The 22,500-nt window shown below is 42.9% G+C and overlaps 1 protein-coding gene across 1 annotated transcript in view; it reads right to left on the bottom strand.

Annotated features, from left to right (window-relative positions):
• Positions 1–1,019: 1,019 nt before the first annotated feature.
• glg1b (golgi glycoprotein 1b) overlaps positions 1,020–22,500 on the bottom strand; it is a 40,980-nt gene continuing 19,499 nt past the window's right edge. Inside the window, exons 8-26 of the mRNA XM_060878858.1 lie at positions 21,758–21,972; positions 21,339–21,460; positions 21,049–21,150; positions 18,245–18,398; positions 17,798–17,935; positions 16,609–16,695; positions 16,398–16,460; positions 15,926–16,039; positions 14,968–15,056; positions 14,141–14,258; positions 13,442–13,534; positions 12,105–12,242; positions 11,809–11,932; positions 10,870–11,012; positions 9,474–9,575; positions 7,062–7,169; positions 5,897–6,017; positions 5,686–5,792; positions 1,020–3,714 (exon numbers count right to left, since the gene is read on the bottom strand). Coding sequence (XP_060734841.1) covers positions 3,547–3,714; positions 5,686–5,792; positions 5,897–6,017; positions 7,062–7,169; positions 9,474–9,575; positions 10,870–11,012; positions 11,809–11,932; positions 12,105–12,242; positions 13,442–13,534; positions 14,141–14,258; positions 14,968–15,056; positions 15,926–16,039; positions 16,398–16,460; positions 16,609–16,695; positions 17,798–17,935; positions 18,245–18,398; positions 21,049–21,150; positions 21,339–21,460; positions 21,758–21,972 — 2,306 coding nt within the window. The 3' untranslated portion in view covers positions 1,020–3,546. The remainder of the gene's footprint in view (positions 3,715–5,685; positions 5,793–5,896; positions 6,018–7,061; positions 7,170–9,473; positions 9,576–10,869; positions 11,013–11,808; positions 11,933–12,104; positions 12,243–13,441; positions 13,535–14,140; positions 14,259–14,967; positions 15,057–15,925; positions 16,040–16,397; positions 16,461–16,608; positions 16,696–17,797; positions 17,936–18,244; positions 18,399–21,048; positions 21,151–21,338; positions 21,461–21,757; positions 21,973–22,500) is intronic.

Raw genomic sequence — 22,500 nt, 5'->3', positions numbered from 1 at the left:
TTCGATGTTCTCCGACATCCAGACGTGTGGAGATTTTTAAGACATCTGATAGTCTGCGATTACTTTATCGAACCAAACGATATTCACTCCATTTCACTATGTGACTATTTTCATCCAAGATTTTTATAAACTGTAAAGCAGCTTTACATCCAGATGCAGATTTAGATCTGTTCGAAACAAGCCAGAGGTCAGAGTGCTAATGAAAAAAACAGATTATTACTTGATTACGAGTCATTACTCATCTACAGTTATCAACTTTACAGTCAAATACAAAGGATGTTCATTATGAGCACCATCATTGATATGATTACAGGATTACGGTGAAATTTAACACTGAGGGACAAATGAGTCACGAGTGTGTACTGTGATGTGTATGTGGAATCATCCACAGCAACTTTTAAGCTATAAACAGTCAACATTAACTGAACATCCGACGATGTTGGGTTTTGGAAACGGAATGACGTCAAATAATACAAAGGCAACTTAAATATTCGTCAATATTTCTACCGTATAACGTTTACACCACTGACTGGATTTACTTTACACAATCTCTTTCGTCTTCGAGAAAACGTGGCAATAATTAGTGACTCTTAATTAATCAGGGTTTTTTTTTTTTCATTTTCCTGTGAGACGAAACAAAACCAAGAGACCACAAGTAAGAAAAATCTGAATATAGTCTTATTAAACTCACAAATCATAATCTGTACAGACATTAAAAAAAAAAAAAAAAAAAAAAAAAAAAATCATCATCTGTTTAGTTTGTTACATCTCCATCATATTACATGGCAGAAAATGTCCTAGCCGGAACTTTGTACAAGATTAGTCCATGTTGTAAGCATTTCTGCAGATTTTACAGACAGTACAAAAAAAATAAATTCGAAATTTGGTTTTAGTCGTAACAAAGGGCAAAAACAAACAAAAAACAAAAACAAAACAAACAAAAAAACAAACAAAACAAACAAGAAAAAAAGTGAAGTTTCCAGTTTGGGTTCCACAGTCAGTCATCACAAACCTTGTACTTTTCCTTTCTTCATTTTTTATTACTAAGGTTACATTCTTTCTTATGATTTTTGTCCATTACAAAAGAAAAAAGAGCTTCCAATCTGTCTCTCATTGCACTTCAGATAAACACATGAAAAAAAAAGTGCACAAGTCTGTGTCACAAGTCCATCTACACAACCTTGAGGAAAACATACAAACAAGTAAAAGACAAAATAAGAGAATCGGCTTTGGGATTTTTTTTTTTCCCCAAAAGTTTGTTCTGTCGATAATGTTTTGGGAAAGAAGAAGAAGAAAAAAAAAACCTCATTATCGTACAATCATGACCTACATTTACAATTTAGCAATGACCTTTATCTACAAAATATAGGCCTGTACAGTCAGAAGACTTCGTAACCCGAACTAAGTCAACAAAATGGGACCATCTAGCTCTATTATTTACAGAATACCACCAATGTTGTCCAAATCCCAGGGAAAACGCTTTAAAAAAAAACCTCCTCATTAATAACCCTCGTGTATTTATTTCCATAATGTTATTTCCAATCCAACGATAAACCTCCATCAGGATATAAATGAGAAAGTGAAATGAAAAGGAATAAACTGTGTGTCAGCAACCCAGGAAAAAAAAGGAGATAAATGTGTGTTGTGTCTTAAAATACTTTATAGAGTTAACAGAGATCCTGCTATTCATCATCACGTCGTTAGCTTTATACAAATCAGCAGATTTCTGTAGACTTATCGAGGAAGGGATGCGGTGCTCGGTATTAAATATCCGTTGCACAAGCGTCTCCGTGTCTCCGGTGTTCTTCCTTTCTGTGCAAACCATTTACAAATTCACTAATTAAGGTTAACCAAGTGATTGCAAACCAGCAGCGTCGCATTTAACCCTCGCAGTCACAGTTATCAGTGGTGTTGTAGCATTATATCGCTGCATGCTTAACGTTTTCATGGTTTTTCTCTTGTAGTTCAAAGAAACGTGTGTGTGTGTGGTGTGTGTGTGTGTGTGTCGGAGTGTATTCACACCTCACTCACAGGGTGCCTGGGATCGGCTCCGGACCCCTACAGCGACCCCGACAGGCAGAGTGAATGATAACTGGAGCTTTTTTTTTAATGATGTCACAAAATTTAGTGGGATGTTTATCTGACAGAACGTCTGAGACCGCGGTGAAAAGCTTGTAACTTGTATTAAGTTATAAAACTGGAAAACTGAGTTTAAATGTGAAAGCAGTAAATCATGTTGAGTCTTTTGTACAAAAGGTCAGTTTCCTCGAGTCTTATCCCTTCAGACGGAGCAGACGACACTCGGTCTGATGGATTTGATGAGAAAAACAAAAACGTCAGCTTTTACACAAATCTATGGAGCTCACGCAAACTCATTACAGCAAACTCTAAAAAACACGTAAAAGCTGACAAATTTTTACCTCTTTACTGGTTATCAGAAAATAAGAAAAAGAAAAAAAAAAAAAACACAACCTTTTTTTTTTGTTCACAGATATTCAAGAGAGAAAGCGTGGACGTTAAACAAAGACAAATCTGAACTTTTCCGTCAGAGTTTCTATAATACGTAAAACACTGTGAGAAATGTTCATCATCTATAACCTTAATGATGACATTCGTCTGAATCTGTAAGGATTTGTCCACACAGGGGTCTTAAATATAGACAGCAGTTCTCAGGATTCTCAAAAAAAAAAACCATGAAAGGACATTTTTTATGAATTATGCAGAGAAATGAAGCACATTTTTATAAACTCTGTGCTGTATCGTGTGAATAAGAGGGGAAAAAAAAAAACATGCTCACTGTTTAACTCATTTAGCCTCGTTTAGGACGGACTGCAGGAAATCCGGGCACAATTCGGTCAAATGAAAAAATTCAATCAAGGCCTTAACAGAGAGAGAAAAAAAAGGACCAATGTTATAAGTTATAAAGTTTCTCCATAGGTTATTCAATCCTTTCAAATATCTTCGATCGGCATGTTCACCCAAATCCTCGGATCCGGTGACATTTAAATACTATTGTTTTTTAAATGAAGCTGTATGGCTGTGTGTCTGAGTGTAAAACCAAACCAACTAAAACCTAGAAAAACGTATCGTTATGCAACGGAGATAAAAGTGAATAGTTTGCGAAACGTGTCGCCGTCGCGGCGTGTTGTTTGCACAGTAAGTCGATCAAGCTTTCGATAAAACAATCGATCAAAATTAGGAGAGGAAAAAAAAAAAAAAAGGAAAAAATAGACAGCAGAGATAGATTAGTGTCCCAGAATGCTCGAGTCTGCAGACTTTTCATATGTGTATTCTGGGACTTTCACAGCAGGGGGCAGCACAGAGCAGAATGAGCCTGGGACATGGTTCTGACCCAACAAACACCAGGTTACTTACAGCGTCCCAAATCAAGGATGGTAAAGCAGGACACTCGGGTCAGGATTAGAACAGTGGATAAGTGGTCAAAACACGTCTAGGCCTCTTTTACCCTTCTTCTTCTTCTTCTTTTTTTTTTAATCATTTTTTCTTTCTAGAACCAGACTGAGGATCCAGCTCAGGATCCAGGCTCTACCTATCCTTCAGTTCCCTGGTCACGTGTTTAGTGATTCGTCCACACAGCAGTCCCACCAGGAAGAGGACGCACACGGCCAGAGCGATCACCAGCAGGATATAATTCTTGGAAGGTGACGAAATCACTTGGAAAGCCAGATCTGAAAAACCTTCAGCTGGGGCCACCTGAGGGGAGACAAAACAAGATCCACACCAGAACTCGTGCTACAGTTTATCTCATGACTCCAATTATGAAATAAAAATAAAAGGTTACTCAAAAAAAGACCCCATTTTATGCGACTTCTGATCAAGATACAAATACGTGGCATAACCGTCTGTAAAATAGTACTGCTGAAGGCATGGGCGTAATTTCATTTAACAGTGTGTGTGTGTGTGTGTTTGAGTGTGTGTTTCTCATGAGCAATTTTTGAAGGGGACACAAATAATACAGTCAATAATACAGTCAATAATACAGTCAATGGTAATTCAAAGTGCTTTACATAAAGAAAGTAAAACTATCATAAAAAAAAATAATCACAACAATAAAAACAAGGAATTAAAAAAAGGTTTAAAATTGTATTTAAAATGAATTAAGACACTTTAATAACAGAATAGAAACTGATTATACAATAAAATACAGCGGGGTCAGTTCGGACGTAGCACAGTGCTCCTTTACTAAATGCACCGCTAATGTTAATGTTAAGTTAACATTATGTCGAGTCGTCCCAAATAAAACAACGCACGGGAAACGGCTTTGCTGTGTTAGTTGCGGTGCACTATGCAACGAGCTATTGTAAACAAGCTAACGTTAACTAGATAAGTCATATTTTAATCGCTAATATAGCAGATTCATGGAAAATTACATTATGAATTATGGGTCAAACCACTGTGAGGAGGGGGGGGGGGGGGGACTCAACTGTTTATAAATGCATTTTTTGCATTTGTTTGTTTTCTACTTACACAATTATTTAGGTATACATACATATCGTTGCTGTCGGGCGGAAACCTCGTATGTCCAAATTTGGTCAATTTCATATTCTTTCACATATCGATGCTATTGGTCAGTCCCCACGTGGGTCTGTTATTTTTACAAGTTATTAACCAATCTAAAGTCTTGAAAATAGCTTGAGCGCAAATCTCATAACTCCATTGGACACTTCAACTGTCCACCTCTTCCTCACTCCGCGGGAGAGCTTCACGGCATATTTCTCCTCAAGAAGAGTCGCAACGAATCAACACGTCTTCTGAGGTAAATGTCTTCAAAACACTGGGCTCAAAGAAAAAAAAATCTTGACCCCCGCTAGTTCTGGTGCTCGTCTGAGGACAGGAATTTAGCGCAAGACAATCCACTGTAACGCGGACTAAACCCTGTGCACTGCAGATAAGGTACGGCGTTTTTTTAATTTCCTGAAAAATAACGGATTTGGAGATACGAGGATTCTGCCCGACAGCGACGATTTGTTTTTTCACAATAGAGAGTGCGATATTTTTTAAATAATTTGTTTTGGGGGGACAATCTTCGGATGGGTGGGGGCAGGGGGACATGTCCCCTCCGTCCGTCCCCCCGGGATTTACGCCCATGGCTGAAGGCGAACAATCGGAATCATCGTCCGAATCTTTTATTATTATTATTAGATTTGTTTGTCTGTCTAAAAACGCTAATGTTTGGCATCAGTATTACTTCCTTATGTGTACTTACTTACAGTTGTTTAAAAAGAAACCGTAACCACGACACCCTACACTCAATAAAAGATAAACGAGGGTAATTTACGATCGAAGTCGTTTATTATTCGGTGTATTATTTCGAAGGTTATTTTGCGAGTCAGCGTCAGCAGGCTATTTTAGCGTTCGGGGAACTCGGGGGTCGTAGCTCGTGACTCTCGAGCAGGTACAACATGCTAGTACCCTAAAATGATCAGGACTAAATTAGCATTGAAATGTTCTCTCGGTGTGACGGACGTTCTTTTCTCTCTGATAGCTCCGCCTCTTCCACCATGAGGACGTTTTTAGTCTGTAGCTCTGGATTATATTATATGTACATGTGGTGCCTGGGAAACATCATGGATGTCGTAGCAATTAAATGAAACAGAATTTTATATGGTATGTCACTCGGAGCGAAGAGCTTTCCACACGTTCTCATGCCGAACATGGACTGACCTTGGCTGCGTAGCTCCACATATCTATCCGGTCCTGCAGTCTCTTCTTACACTCGGGTTGCAGTCTGACCCGCTTGTCCTGGAGAGCCTCCATCAAACAAGACATCTCTGTGACATGAGGACAAAGTGAGACACTGAGTCAGACTCACAGGCCACCAGATTCTATATCCCTGTATCACATGGACATGATTCTAAAGGTCACAGGCACTCACGCCGGCCTCGACCCGGGGGGATCGCAGCGCACTGGTGCTTCAGGTCCAAGGCACAGGCCGTGTGTAAGACTGGATCCACGAAAATGTCTGCTTTGCTCTCTTTGAGCATGTTTAAGACCTCCTGGATGGAGAGATAAAGAGTTTTTACAGATCATATATACAGTAAAAATGTGTGTGTATAACATGGTTCTGGTCTGTGACAAACAGACGGCAGGAAAGTTACTGAGAACCGATTCACTGCTTTACTGTCTATCAGAGGAATTTACACAAAAGTTCATTTGTGTGTGTGTGTGTGTGCGTATGTGTGTGTGTGTGTGTGTGTGCGTATGTGTGTGTGTGTGTATGTATGTGTGTGTGTGCGTATGTGTGTGTGTGTATGTGTGTGTGCGTATGTGTGCGTGTGTATATGTGTGTGTATGTGTGTGTGCATGTGTGTGTATGTTTGTGTGTTTATGTGTGTGTGCGTGTGTGTGTGTGTGTGTGTGTATGTGTGTGTGTGTATGTGTGTGTGTGTGCGTATGTGTGTGTTTGTGTGTGCCAACAATTCATCAACTGCCCTTAGACATTCATTACATACTCCCTCATACACACACAGACTCACACACACACACCCTCACACACACACTCCCTCGCACACACACTCCCTTGCACACACACACACTCCCTCACTTACACACACACTCCCTCACACACACACACTCCCTCACGTACACACACACTCCCTCACACATACACACTCCCTCACACATACACACACACTCCCTCACACACACACACTCCCTCACACACACTCCCTCACACACACACACTCCCTCACACACACACACTCCCTCACACACACACACTCCCTCACACACACACACTCCCTCACACACATACTCCCTCACACACACACTCCTTCACACACACTCCCTCACACACACACACACACTCCCTCACACACACATATGAAGTTTAGCAGTGCCCCTTTCTCCCACTCAGCATGAAGGAATTCTCATCTGTCATCATTACACACGCTCTACAGAAGCAGTTTATAGAGTTTAGATCGAAAAATCCCCAAAACAAAGCATTTAGTATTCATTAAAGTTTCGATTGCAGCATCACGACTGCAGTTTATACAGAAGACAACATCATCTTCTGCTTTCTTTCTTTCTTTGTTCTTTACCTTTCTGCAAACGTCATGTTTGAGCTTCAGCAGGTTGGTCTTCAGACATTCCTCCACTTGGCCTGTTTGTTCTTGTGCAGCGGCTTCTTCTGCACACAAGTCCGTGATCTACAACACACACACACACACACACACACACACACACACACACACACACACACACCGTCACACAAAACAAACACAAACCCCCAAGGGACTTGAGAGGGGCATTGAGGTGAGGAGTTATTTATAATAAAGGAAGGACAGCAGTGCGATTAATCAGATCAGGTTTCATTTCTTCAACACGTTCGGCTTCGTCCCCTGGCTTTGATAAATGGACTTTGTGAAATACGCTGCATCAACATTTCACTCTTCCTCATTCCTTACGTTTTACTACACTAGCATGAGGGTGTGAACTGAGATGTTCAGAAAATGTGGCAGGATGATCAGCAAAACCTTCAGAACATTTATAAACAATGAACGAGAAACTCTTCTGCACCGTATCACACTATTAATCTGTTATAACGACAAAACGTTGTTCTGTTTGTAGCGTTATTGTTGGGCTTCTCTGAGAATTATACATTACATCCATCGTAAATTCCTATGAACTCTTCCATGATTTCTGTTTTCAACTCTGTTCCGCTAGAAATTCCTTCTGTACGAGTCCAGCTTTTCACTCCGAGTCTCCGTGATGCAACAGTAAACAAAAGGAAGAAAGAACGAAGTTGCATGCGATTAAAGAAAAACAATCTTATCTATGGTGCTTTATTCCTCTTATACCATAAATACATTTTTTATTACTCACTCACTCATTCATTCATCTTCTATCTGAACTACCTCGGGTCACGGGGAGCCTGTGCCTATCTCAGGCGTCATCGGGCATCAAGGCAGGATACACCCTGGACGGAGTGCCAACCCATCGCAGGGCACACACACACACACTCTCATTCACTCACGCACTCACACACTACGGACAATTTATCCAGAGATGCCAATCAACCTACCATGCATGTCTTTGGACCGGGGGAGGAAACCGGAGTACCCGGAGGAAACCCCCGAGGCACGGGGAGAACATGCAAACTCCACACACACAAGGCGGAGGCGGGAATCGAACCCCCAACCCTGGAGGTGTGAGGCGAACGTGCTAACCACTAAGCCACCGCGCCCCCCCCTTTTTATTAATTAAATAAATTGACACTTTTTATTCAGTTACGTCACGTTTAATGTTATATTATCTCTTGCGTTACAGCAGCTATAAAGCCATTCTCTACCTTTTTTCTTCTGAAAATAATTAAGATAAAATGAAGAAAATAAATTAAAATCACAGTTTGTCATGTTCTAAAGAAACGGCAAAGCGCAAGAAAAACGAAAACTTCGAGTTTACTGATTTTTGTCTGACTCATAAAGGTGCTGAACTAAAAAAAAAAACTAAACAAACATCATCTCTCATACAAATCCCAATGTAAGATGTTATTACAGAAACATCCGTAGGAGCAGAAATTCAAAGGAAAGGTGTAGAAGACGGTAGTGAGAGCAGCTCTGCTGTATGGGTTAGAGACTGTAGCAGTGAGGACAAGACATGAGACAGAGATGGAGGTAGCAGAGATGAGGATGATGAGGTTCTCTTTAGGAGTGACGAGGATGGACAGGATTAGGGATGAGCACATCAGAGGGACGGCTCAGGTTGGCTGTTTTGGGGACAAGGACAGAGAGACTAGATTGAGATGGTTTGGACATGTACAGAGGAGGGAGATGGTTTTATTGGTAGTAGGATGTTGGAGATGGAGCTGCCAGGTAAGAGGTCAAGAGGAAGGACAAAGAGGAGATATATGGATGTGTTAAATGAGGACATGAAGGTGTAGAGGATGATGAGGATAGAGTTAGGTGGAAACTGATGATTCACTATGGCGACACCTAAAGGGAAAAGACGCGACTAGAAGAAGATGATCTGTATTAGCAGAACTATATTCTTATGTTGAAACTGGATATCTAACACGCTTCCTGTGTAAATGCTCCTTAACTAATTAATTTGTTCTGACGAAGGTGACACATTTTCTCCACATTTTCTCCACAATGGAAAACTAACGCGAGTTAATGTGATCCGTAAACACAGCAGCGCACAGCGGCGGCTTTAATAGGCGTTCGGTGAGCTTTTTTAGGACGACGGGAAAGTCGCTCGAGACGTCTAAAAGGCCCTGAATGTCTCCTCATTACTTTCACTCAGGTGGATCTCTTCATGGCAGCAGGACGCTCGTTAACACACCCCAAGGTGATAAGTGGCTTTTTCCATCACGATTAAACTATTTTTATTAAAGCCAGCCGGCGTGAGGACGCGTGAAACCGTGCACCAGCCTCCGTCTCTAATGAAGAGGTTGTTATGTGAGACCGGTTCGGCTTTACAGCTCAGAGAACATGTACATGTGTCTCACTCACCTCCTTTCTGCAGTGAAGCTGAAGCTGAGGATCCAGTCTGTAATCAAGCGCTGACTCCTGAAGGATCACACTGATCTGATCCTCACAGTCTGAAGACAGACGCTGGTGAAGAACACACTCAAGATTTAAACCATAAAAACATCTATAAACTGAAATTCTTAAAATAAAAGGTTATTGTTATGCACACACACTCACGCTTATTCATTTTCATACACATGCTTGTTAATTCACACACACACACATACACTCAGGCCTATTTATTTACACACACACACACACATTTGTTAATTCACACACACACACTCATTCCTATTTATTTACACACACACAAGATTTTTAATTCACATATACACACACACACACCTATATATTTACACACACAGGTTTGTTATTTCACATACACACACATACATACACACACACCTATTTATTTACACACACACAAGCTTTTTAATTCACATACACACCTATTTATTTACAGACACATACACACACACCTATTTATTTACACACACACGTTTGTTAATTCACATACACACATACACACACACCTATTTATTTACACACACAAGCTTTTTAATTCACATACACACACACACCTATTTATTTACACACACCTATTTATTTACACACACACCCACATTTGTTAATTCACATAAACACATACACCTATTTATTTACACACACACGTTTGTTAATTCACATACACACATACACACCTATTTATGTACACACACACAAGCTTTTTAATTCACATACACACACACACCTATTTATTTACACACACACCTATTTATTTACACACACACACCTATTTATTTACACACACACACCTATTTATTTACACACACACACACGTTTGTTAATTCACATACACACATACACCTATTTATTTACACACACATGTTTGTTAATTCACATACACACATACAAGCGTGTTAATTCACATACACACTCGCTTTTTCATTTATACACCCACTCACACACACACTTACTCAAACACACACTTGCTCGCTCACTCAGTCACTCACTCACACACACAGACTCACACTCACACACACACACACACACACACACACACACTTCCACTCACACGCGCACACACTCACTCACACACTCTTGCTCACACACACATATTTACTTACTCAAACACACACTTGATCACTCTCTCACTCAAACACTCACTCACACGAATGCACGCTCATTCACTCACCACACGCACACACACACACACACACACACTTCCACACACACTCACTCACACCGACCCCTGAAAAAAAAATCTATACACAGCAATTCTTAAAAAAAAAAAAAAAGAACGATTCTACTGAATCACTATTATAAAGAATGTATCTGAACTACACACACAACAAAATGCCAAGTTTCTGTTCAGTACCTGGTCAGCATACTTGAGCTTGAGACAGGAAATGACCTGACCCTCCAGTTCGCTGTCATCCGTGGCCTTGTTCAGGATGCTCTGACAAAATTTGGGAATATCAGCTTTACAGGCCTTCCGCAGCACGGGATTAAGCCTGTAGTCTAAACACCAAGACAAAAAAAAAAACACTAAAGTCAATAATATCCACAGCAGAGCGGTGCACTTAATATTAAAATAAATAAAAACCTTCTTAAGGGGTCACGGTGGCTTAGTGGTTAGCACGTTCGCCTCACACCTCCAGGGTTGGGGGTTCGATACCCGCCTCCACCTTGTGTGTGTGGAGTTTGCATGTTCTCCCCGTGCCTCGGGGGTTTCCTACGGGTACTCCGGTTTCCTCCCCCGGTCCAAAGAGATGCATGGTAGGTTGATTGGCATCTCTGGATAAATTGTCCGTAGTGTGTGATTGCGTGAGTGAATGAGAGTGTGTGTGTGTGCCCTGCGATGGGTTGGCACTCCGTCCAGGGTGTATCCTGCCTTGATGCCCGATGACGCCTGAGATAGGCACAGGCTCCCGTGACCCGAGGTAGTTCGGATAAGCGGTAGATGAATGAATGAATGAATGAATGAATGAAAAACCTTCTTAATCACCAGCATCTCATTATTTAAAGAGACGACTCCCATCGAGCCACTACTGCGTCATCGCCCTCAAAAAAGCCTTATTCAGACTGCATGAGTTTACTGTAGATATGTCCAGAAGCGTCAGTGAGGGTTATTATGCCGTTATAACCTGTAGCTGATGTTATAACAGCTCCTTTAATGACCCTTGTGGGATCTCTTTATTTATTTCTTAATTCCTTTTGGAGCTGTTCCTTTTTACGCTGTCACACGTGTTTACGCTTCTTTGTGTTTACTAGCTACAGAAACACCAGACAGCTTTGCTCTTGGCTGTTGTCTCACCTGTGCTCTGAGTGATCTGCCTCTTGGTGATCATCTGCTTACATTTGGGGTCCATCAGCTCACTGTTCTTGTTCTGTTTCAGACACTGCAGCATGTTCTTGGCGTCGGACTCGGTACAAAAACGCTGACACGGGGAAGAGAGGTGGAGAGTAAGATTGGGGGAAATAAAGGCTTGTGTTTTCTCCTTCAGTGTAGTTTCTGTCGTTAAACTCTGCGATTCTTTAACAGAGTACGTATGTTTAACGCAGCCGATACACGTGGGAGGATAAACAGTTTAAACTGTAGGATTCTCTAACCTTAATCATCTGCTTGCACACTCTCATCAGCTGGTAGTCCAGCTCAGGGTCCATCATCTCCATCTCCTGGAGCTTAAACACTTTCTGATGGCATGTGTGAGACAGCAGCTGTTTATTATCCTTTAAACACTCAGTGACCTGAAAAAAGGAAAAGCAACAAGGAGCTTCAATCGTTCGTTTATCCTCATTAACAGCTTTACCTGGGCAGAGTGGAGGTGGATGTACAGGTGGTGTAGAGACCCTGGATGGGACACCAGTCAGGTTACCACACACGATCATTCAGACTTCAGAGATACAAGTAGGTAAGGAGACTGAAGAACCCAGAAGAACACACACTCGCTCGCACACACACTCGCATGCACACTCGCACACACACTTGCACGCACACTTGCACGCACACTTGCACGCACACTCGCTCGCATGCACACTTGCACGCACACTCGCCCTCACACTCACTCGCATGCACACTCGCACGCACTCGCTCGCGCGCACACTCGCTTGCATGCACAAACACACACATGCACGCACGCACACTCGCACGCACACTCGCACACACACTCGCACACACACTCGCACACACACACTCTCACACACACACTCTCACACACACACTCTCACACACACACTCTCACACACACACTCTCACACACACACACACTCTCACACACACACTCTCACACACACTCTCACACACACTCTCACACACACTCTCACACACACTCTCACACACACTCTCACACACACTCACACACACTCTCACACACACTCTCACACACACTCTCACACACACACTCTCACACACACTCTCACACACACTCTCACACACACACTCTCACACACACTCTCACACACACACTCTCACACACACACTCTCACACACACACTCTCACACACACACTCTCACACACACACTCTCACACACACACTCTCACACACACACTCTCACACACACACTCTCACACACACACTCTCACACACACTCTCACACACACACTCTCACACACTCTCACACACACTCTCACACACACTCTCACACACACTCTCACACACACGCTCGCTCGCTCACACACTATCAAAGCTGCTTGCAGGCATAAATGGAGGAATCTGGATGACCCAGAGGAAACCACATGTGAGCTTCACTACCTGCAGTGTCTAAACATGCTTTCTATAAAGACATAAAAACTAAATTAACTGATGCCTGGGTTTCATTTATTTTTCGTTTCCGATGCACGTAGCAGTTTGTTAAATGCAGTATGTTATATCTGATTTCTGTACATGAACAAATACCTTAAACTGACAGTAGGACATGCAAATTAATACTGCGTGCGATCTCTTACCTGAGCGTTGCCGAATGAAACAGAAGAGCAAAACCTCTCGATATCCTTCTTACATGCGCTGTGCAGCTCGGGCTCCAGACGAACGTCCTCAGACTGAAAGGTACATAAAAGAAAGGACACGACTCCTTTACCTGGGGCTGTGGAGTGGCATTATTCTCTCTAATCTGGAGTAAACAAGCAGGAGGTTAAGGTAAGCTAAAACAACACAGCGAGAGCTAATTAAACAAGATTCAGCTGTGGCACAGGACTCGAACCCTTTAGTGTCGTCAGTGTGCTGTGCCTGAGACCGTCGCTCTTTAAATGGTCGAAGGTCTGAAACGACAATGAGGTTCTGTGCTCAAACATCCAAAGAGTTGAAGTCTCTCTGTACTGTATATTGTGCCACCGCTCGGCTCAGGCCGAGAGAGGAGACGTCCTTAACGCAGCTTATTGACCCCGGGATCCAGCCCAAGTTCTCTTAAATGAATTGTTCAGTCAAACCTATTTGTTATTGAAGCTCTAAATCCATATTATCCATGCTTTCCGAAATGGGATTACTCTTTGAGTGGGAACACTTGGCTAGAAGCGTAGTTGTGTCCGTCTGACGTTGGCTGCAGCTTTAACGCTGCGCTTTAGACGAGCTTCTCTCGTACGCCACAGAGATGCCGTATAGAATTAAAACAAGGCTGATGTATTATATCAGAAGTGCACATTACTCACCATTTCCAGCTCTTCCACTCTCAGCTGTTTGCGACACTTTAGGGACACACGCTGCTCCTTCACGTCCTGTAGAGTGTCATTCCTCACTGTGGTGCTCAAACAGATCACTACATCACCTCTGGAGTAAAAAAAGTAAGGAGCAGAAGGTGAAACAATCAGACGGCATGAAGAGAAAGGAGATCATGAAGACACACGACGTTAAACAATCTTGCTGAGACCATCATTCATTCATCTTCTACCACTTATCCGAACTACCTCGGGTCACGGGGAGCCTGTTCCTATCTCAGGCGTCATCGGGCATCAAGGCAGGATACACCCTGGACGGAGTGCCAACCCATCACAGGGCACACACACACACACACACTCTCATTCACTCACGCAATCACACACTACGGACAATTTTCCAGAGATGCCAATCAACCTACCATGCATGTCTTTGGACCGGGGGAGGAAACCAGAGTACCAGGAGGAAACCCCCGAGGCACGGGGAGAACATGCAAACTCCACACACACAAGGCGGAGGCGGGAATCGAACCCCCAACCCTGGAGGTGTGAGGCGAACGTGCTAACCACTAAGCCACCGTGCCCCCCCGAGACCATTAGACTGACATAATTAATAACACAGCTAATTAACGCATCTCTAATCCCAACCAAATAATGAAGCAAGCAAAGATATCCCTAATCATCTCATTTTTCACATACTTGTACACAACTGATGATGTGATGATGCGCCATTAAACCCGACTACATCGACAAAAACCCGTAATATGACCGACGCTGTGGTTTTGTGAAAAGAATGTGAAAACAACAGCGTGAGAGAAACGTACTTCTTTTTAATGTTCGGACACAGTTTGAGGACGTCCTCTTTGCAGGCCATCTTGAACTTATAGGAGAAGCGAAAGTCCTTCATCTGAAGCTGAGAAAAATATACAGGAAGAAACTTAGTTAAATGGGGGAGAAAAAATAGATATGTTTTATGATATAATTGTCTATTATATTATTGTATATTGTTATAAATTATAACTGTATAATAATAATAACAATAATCATAATAATAATAATTATTATGATTATTGTTATTATTATTATAATACAGTTATTTATTGGATTTTTATATCCAATAAATACACAAACAAACAAACAAATAAATAAATCAAACAATAACAACAACAATAATAATAATAATAATAATAATAATTATTATTATTATTATTATTATTATTGTTTGATTTATTTATTTATTTGTTTGTTTGTGTATTTATTGGATCTGACACAATACTTTACATTACAAAATACAGTTTCTCCTGCTGGAGCCTCTCCATAAAGCTTTTCCAAATTCAATTGCAATCTTTTCCAATTGTTACAGGACAAACACCAACACCCCCCACCACCACCCATACACACACACACACACACACACACACACACACACAAACCCCCCTTCTCCCCCCTGACATCCGATCCACGATTGTTTCCTGGGTATCAGATAACACAAAAAGCATCCATTAAAAAGACCGATGTTCCAGCAAAGCAAGTTTAATGCATTTCCTGTAAGACTTGATATTTCATGAGCAATGTTCCTATAGTCCATCACAGCCTTCTGCTTTTGGGAAATCTAAAAAAACTCGTGAAACCGATTAATAGACTGATTTTGATTCTGCATACACGCTTCCTCCAGTCTGCTGTCAGACGACACGGTATGTTTTCAGGGCTATCCGGAGCGTCTCTGAAACAATCTGCTGACCAGCTGATTACGGAAACCTTTACTCCACGTGTACGGCTTACCAGCTGGAAGTGCGTCACTCCGACGGCGCACTTATCGTTCATCTCCTTCTGATGTTTGTTCTGCACCAGGCACTCCATCAGATCCCCCGTGTCTAGCTGATTATCAGCCACGTCCTACGAGGGGAAAAGCAGCGACAATATGATCTGAATAAACTTCAATTCGACTAAATTAGTCCCTCGTGTCTTAGCGGCGATCTCACGGACGGTGGCCGCTGACTGGGTTTAAACTAGAAACTAGATTTTTTTTCTATAACCAGAGCAGAACTCTGTGACTTAATTTTCCGACCAATCAGGTTGCAGCTCAAGGGGAACCTGAAGGCGAGAGCTACATATGGACATGCAAAGAAAAGCGCTTGACTGTATCGTACGTGACTAATCGTCTCTTTCGTCTTGCGGGAATATTAAATAAATGATAAATCTATCTTTTAAGACTCTGTAAGATTATGTTTAAACCAACAGAAGCTATACTCACGTGGCAGTGGGTCTGGATGACGGGTTCGCACGCTCGGATCAACAGAGCTTCGATCTGGATGTCCTGTGAAGACGTACAAATGAAAGAGTGACCTGAGAGAAATGACTTCAGAAATATTTCAAGCAAAAATCGTTATGGACCTTAAAAACACACACAAAGAAAAAAAAATATATATATATATAAAAAAAAAAAAAAAAACATCTCCTCAAACCTCAGACTCGAGCTCGGTCAGGTTTCCCACCACGTCCCTGCAGTCTCCCATCAGATCATCCAGATGTTCTTGTAGACACTCCAGTTCCTGAAAAATAAAGCAGCGAGGAGATTGTTGATAAAAATAACTGTTCAGATTTTTTATTCCTGGAGTAAAAACATGAGCAACATTTCTTCAACATCTCTGACACATCAAGCTGAATGTTGGTAGGATTTTACTGTAGTGTTTTCAGCAGCAACCTACATGAGATACAGACGACGCAGAGCGACGGCTTACGATACGGATGTAACGCTCGACGTAGAGGCTGTATTAAATGCCTCAGTAAAAAGATTCGATCACCTGTTCGTTGATGAAGGTATCAATAATAATACGATTTTATTTACTCTTTATCAGCACAGACACATACTGTATGCAGCTACCAGAGCGACCTGATTTTATTTTTGTTTGTTTTTAGCCGATGATCACGTTTTGTGACATTTCAAAAACAGGTTCGAAGCGATCGTCTTGTCGACCCGTTTCTGCTTTGTGCGTTTTCCTGTTCAAACAGATATTAGCTTGCGCTGGTATAAATGAAAAGAACTGCCTGGGAGCTTTGCCAAGATGGCTGCCAAGCGAACAGACTTTAACAGAACGACTTGGTTTCTGATCATCTGTTGACATTATATTTTTTTTGCAGTGAAATAAACAAGCAGTGTCCCAGTTCCTGGTAGGGCGAGACACAGAACCTAGAACGTATGTGTTTACTTTATAGTGTCTTAAGGTTGTCGTGTGTTGTTCTGTTACATACATGGGGAAGTCGTGGCCTAATGGTTAGAGAGTTTGACTCCTAACCCTAAGGTTGTGGGTTCGAGTCTCGGGCCGTCAATACCACGACTGAGGTGCCATTGAGCAAGGCACCGAACCCCCCCAACTGCTCCCCGGGTGCCACAGCATAAATGGCTTGCCCACTGCTCCGGGTGTGTGTTCACGGTGTGTGTGTGTGTTCACTGCTGTGTGTGTGGGCACTTTGGATGGGTTAAACACAGAGAACAAATTCTGAGTATGGGTCACCGTACATAGCCGTATGTCACGTCACTTCACTTCACTTCACTACATACAGTTCTGCAAGATTCTCGATTCGTAACGTGCTTTACGGCGAGCAGAGAGGGGAAAACGTGTATCTATGCACATCAGTCTTTACATACGATACCTGTCCTGTATCCGTCTTCTCGCTGCACCACTTTCCCAGGTCCGTCATGCAGCGTTTCTGGAGTTCTGGGTCCAGCTTCACATCCAAAGCCCTCTGATGCAAGATCCTCTGGACTTCCACTTTACACTCCCTAGTGAGCTAGAAAACCAAAACAAACAAACAGTTCAGATCGTCTTTTAATCCGTATACAATCCAGAAATGACACTGTACAGAAATGACATTTTGTCAAATAAACTGATCGCAGAAGCATTTTTCAATGCAGTTTATTGACTTTGCAGCTTTTCCATTAATAATAAAAATGATGGATTGATATATTTATTACACAAAATGCATTTAGATGTTCTTCTGAAACGAGCTGCTGAATTCGAAACAGTACGGCGTTACAGTTTTTAGCCTGATACGTATACGTGAGTACATAAGAGATGATGTAACCGTGTTGGGATTTACCCGTCTGCCTTGTTCTTCTGTACGGTAAGCGTGACGATAGAGGCAGGAAAACACGGCGCCTGGGGGCATCATCTCGCTCGTCTCGTTCCAGCCGTGTGTGTGACAGAGCCGGGACGCGTCGTTCTGGCACTTCCGGTACAAAACAGGGTCGAGCCTGCGTTGGAAGACTGAAATTATACACCGGAAAAGGAAAAAACGAGGCAATACTTTCTAAAAAAAAGACACGTTTCTAAATTCCTTGTTAAAATAAAAAAGATGGAAGCTGACATACTAGACTATGTGGCTCTAACTGTAGTGTGAAGCATCATTAACTTCAAATTGTCTTCTTTACAGCCAGGAACTAATCACTAAGCGTTAAAAAGTAACGATCGGTGACAATCGGTCAGATTAGTTGCGTATCTGGACTTCTGTAAGCAAGTCTCGGTCCTTGCTTCAGCCATCAACACAACCTTCTCCTCTACAAACCAGCACAAGCTGCACATCACATCACATCACATCACAACCTCACTCTCTCGAAGCAGAAGCAAACAAACACTTCAGCGCAGCAGGTGGAGTGGGCACTCGGTATCGATGGGCTGTTCATCAAACTGCCGCTTCGAAGTATTTTAATCTAACAGTACTTCTGCCTAATGGACTGTGAGATGGTGTAGAGTGTAAAAGTGTTCCACTTCACATTAAAACATAAGAGCGATGTTCTGATTGAGAGGGTCAACTTGTAAATGTCATGGCTCGAGCTGGAGTCGAACACAGCGCTCTGAGCATCAAGCATCGTGTTAATGAAAGACGGTGAAAAGCTTGCCATCAAACTACCGAGTCCTGGGGTAGAATAAGCTCCAGTCTTCTTCGTGGAGCTCAGGGCTTTGTGCACAGCTGTATTGTCGAGCTGGAACATGTTTAAATCTCTTAGTTGCAGTGAAAACAGCGATTCTAAACACTTGTGTGCTTCCAGCTTTGTGGTAATAGTTTGAAGAAGAACCAGATACTGTATGAGGTCAAGGGTGCACATATTTTTAGCCATATAGTGTTTGTTTAGTTCTCTTTTAAATGCATTGTTTTTAACAGTGAAAGGGAAAGAAAAGCTGGACCAGCAAACTGCTGAACAAGCAGCTTCATTGCACTGTTGGTACACGATTACATGTTGTAGCAGCTGTAATATGTAACTACTCCATCCTGGATCCTGGTGCTACTAGTGAGATGATAAATGACCTCACAGACGATTTTTATAGAAAGTGGAAAAAACAGTGAAGCGGAAACACGGATTAAAGTCCAGGGTAAAATACACAAAGTGCTGAGAGGACAATAGGCAGAGACACAAATGGCACATGTTTCCCTTTGTGTTGTTTTTTGGTGTCCATGAACACCTGAGTACAGGGCAGACTCCTGGGCAGACTCCTGGGCGGACTCCTGGGCGGACTCCTGGGCGGACTCCTGGGCGGACTCCTGGGCAGACTCTAGGGCAGACTCCTGTGCAGACTCCTGTGCAGACTCCTGGGCAGACTCCTGGGCAGACTCCTGGGCAGACTCCTGGGCAGACTCCTGGGCAGACTCCTGGGCAGACTCCTGGGCAGACTCCTGGGCAGACTCCTGGGCAGACTCTAGGGCAGACTCTAGGGCAGACTCTAGGGCAGACTCTAGGGCAGACTCTAGGGCAGACTCTAGGGCAGACTCTAGGGCAGACTCTAGGGCAGACTCTAGGGCAGACTCCTGGGCAGACTCCTGGGCGGACTCCTGGGCAGACTCTAGGGCAGACTCTAGGGCAGACTCCTGTGCAGACTCCTGTGCAGACTCCTGTGCAGACTCCTGTGCAGACTCCTGGGCAGACTCCTGGGCAGACTCTTGGGCAGACTCTTGGGCAGACTCCTGGGCAGACTCCTGGGCAGACTCCTGGGCAGACTCCTGGGCAGACTCCTGGGCAGACTCCAGGGCAGACTCCAGGGCAGACTCTAGGGCAGACTCTAGGGCAGACTCTAGGGCAGACTCCTGTGCAGACTCCTGTGCAGACTCCTGTGCAGACTCTAGGGCAGACTCTAGGGCAGACTCCTGGGCAGACTCCTGGGCAGACTCCTGGGCAGACTCCTGGGCAGACTCCTGTGCAGACTCCTGTGCAGACTCCTGTGCAGACTCTAGGGCAGACTCTAGGGCAGACTCTAGGGCAGACTCTAGGGCAGACTCCTGTGCAGACTCTAGGGCAGACTCTAGGGCAGACTCTAGGGCAGACTCTAGGGCAGACTCTAGGGCAGACTCTAGGGCAGACTCTAGGGCAGACTCTAGGGCAGACTCTAGGGCAGACTCTAGGGCAGACTCCTGGGCAGACTCCTGGGCAGACTCCTGGGCAGACTCCTGGGCAGACTCTAGTGCAGACTTTAGGGCAGACTCTTGTCTAGACGTTTGTTTAGACGCTTGTTTAGACGCTTGTTTAGACGCTTGTTTAGACGCTTGTTTAGACTCATTCCTTCTTTTTCTTCATTATTAAGCACACTTAATTCACATTTGGTTCACCTTTTCTGTAATTTGTCTCCAGATTTTGGGCTTTTTAAAATAACTCCTCAGAATAACTCTTGATTAAATGGATTACTGATAAATACACAGTCGTCCCCAGTTTCCTATTTGCAAACCTCATTATCTTATATACTAGAGACATTTTGAGTAACTTTCCAGCGGCTGCCATTTTTCTATTCCGTAATAATTACATTTTCAGACACATTTTGTACATTTCACTTCTGTCTCTTTCCATATTTACAGCCTTTACTTTGCTAAAAACATCCTGTGTTGTATATTGTATTAGAGTTCATTAGGTGACTCACTTCCAGTCTCTAGAGATAAAGTATTGCAGCTCCAGCAGCCTGTGCTCACAGTCATCTACCATCTTCTCTGTGTAGAGATGCTCCATTAGACATGAGAGGATCCTATAGACACACACACACACACACACACACACACACACGTCATGTCACTTACATCCATGATGTGTTAACAATTAATGCTAACTGCAACGTGATAAAGGACACATATGCAACATCAGACAGTTTGGCATTGATCCACTTTGGATTTGATTTGATTTTTTTGTCACTTTGACAGAGTGAGCAGAACTCACATAGGATCTCCGCTGCGAATGTGTTTGCAAGCTGTCTGTATTACAGACTCGCACGCTTCATTGAGAGCCCTGTCAATGCGGTAATCAGCACCAGGGTCAGCAGACTGGATGAGTGCCTGGAGCTGCAGAAGACACACACACACACACACACACACACACACACACACACACAGAAAAATATGACCTTTTGTTAACACTTTCTTGAATAATTTAATACATGTAAAATTGACCAGATTATCAGATTTTATATATTTCTGTCCATCCATCGTTAAATGTGCTACATACATAAAATAAAATGGAGCTGAACGAACAGTTCGTAATAAACGTGACAAAAGAAAGTCATGTCAAATAAACGATTTAGAGATATGAAATCACTAAAACTTCTTTAAAAGGGTCGTTTTCAGAGCCCGAGTGCTTACTGCGCTCTGGCAGTGGCTGTCCATCGGCCCCTTGTCTCCTCGGCCCACCCTCATGAGACAGTGCAGGGTTCTTCCTTTGCGGTGCAGGCCGGAGCAGTGAGCCTCGATCTCACCCCGGCAGTGCAGCACAATCTCTGGGCTCAGGGAGAAATCCTCCATCAGCATGTGCCTGTAGTCCAGCATCTCGCCCTGACAGTCTCCACTCACTGTGCGTCCTGGAATCAAACACAAGGACAAAACACCGTGACCCAACCACAAAAAGACTACAGACTTAAGACTAAAGACTTCAGTCTACACCGAGTGAGTAAAGCTGAAGGCTGGAATGTTTCTCATGGAGGAATGTTTACTGCTATAAATGATGTGAAAGCTGCAGTGAACATTTAATGGTGCGTAAAATTCATTTTAAGGTTTGTTTTTGAGTTGATGATTATGATTCATCTGGACCAATCAGAAACAACAGAGTCAACAAGGGGAAAAGAAACTCTCTCACACACACACACACACACACTTACACTCACACACACACACATTCACACACACACTCACCCTCACACACACTCATAGACACACACACACACTTACACTCACACACACACTCACACACACATACATTCACACACACACTCATCCTCACACACTCACCCTCACACACACACACACATTCATAGACACACACACACTCATAGACACACACACTCATAGACACACACACATATACACACACACTCATAGACACACACACA

This window comes from Tachysurus vachellii, chromosome 9 (genome assembly GCF_030014155.1).
Source record: "Tachysurus vachellii isolate PV-2020 chromosome 9, HZAU_Pvac_v1, whole genome shotgun sequence".
Lineage (NCBI taxonomy): Eukaryota > Metazoa > Chordata > Actinopteri > Siluriformes > Bagridae > Tachysurus > Tachysurus vachellii.
The sequence above is the reverse complement of the archived record's forward strand: the minus strand, read 5'-3'. Positions and strand labels throughout refer to the sequence as shown.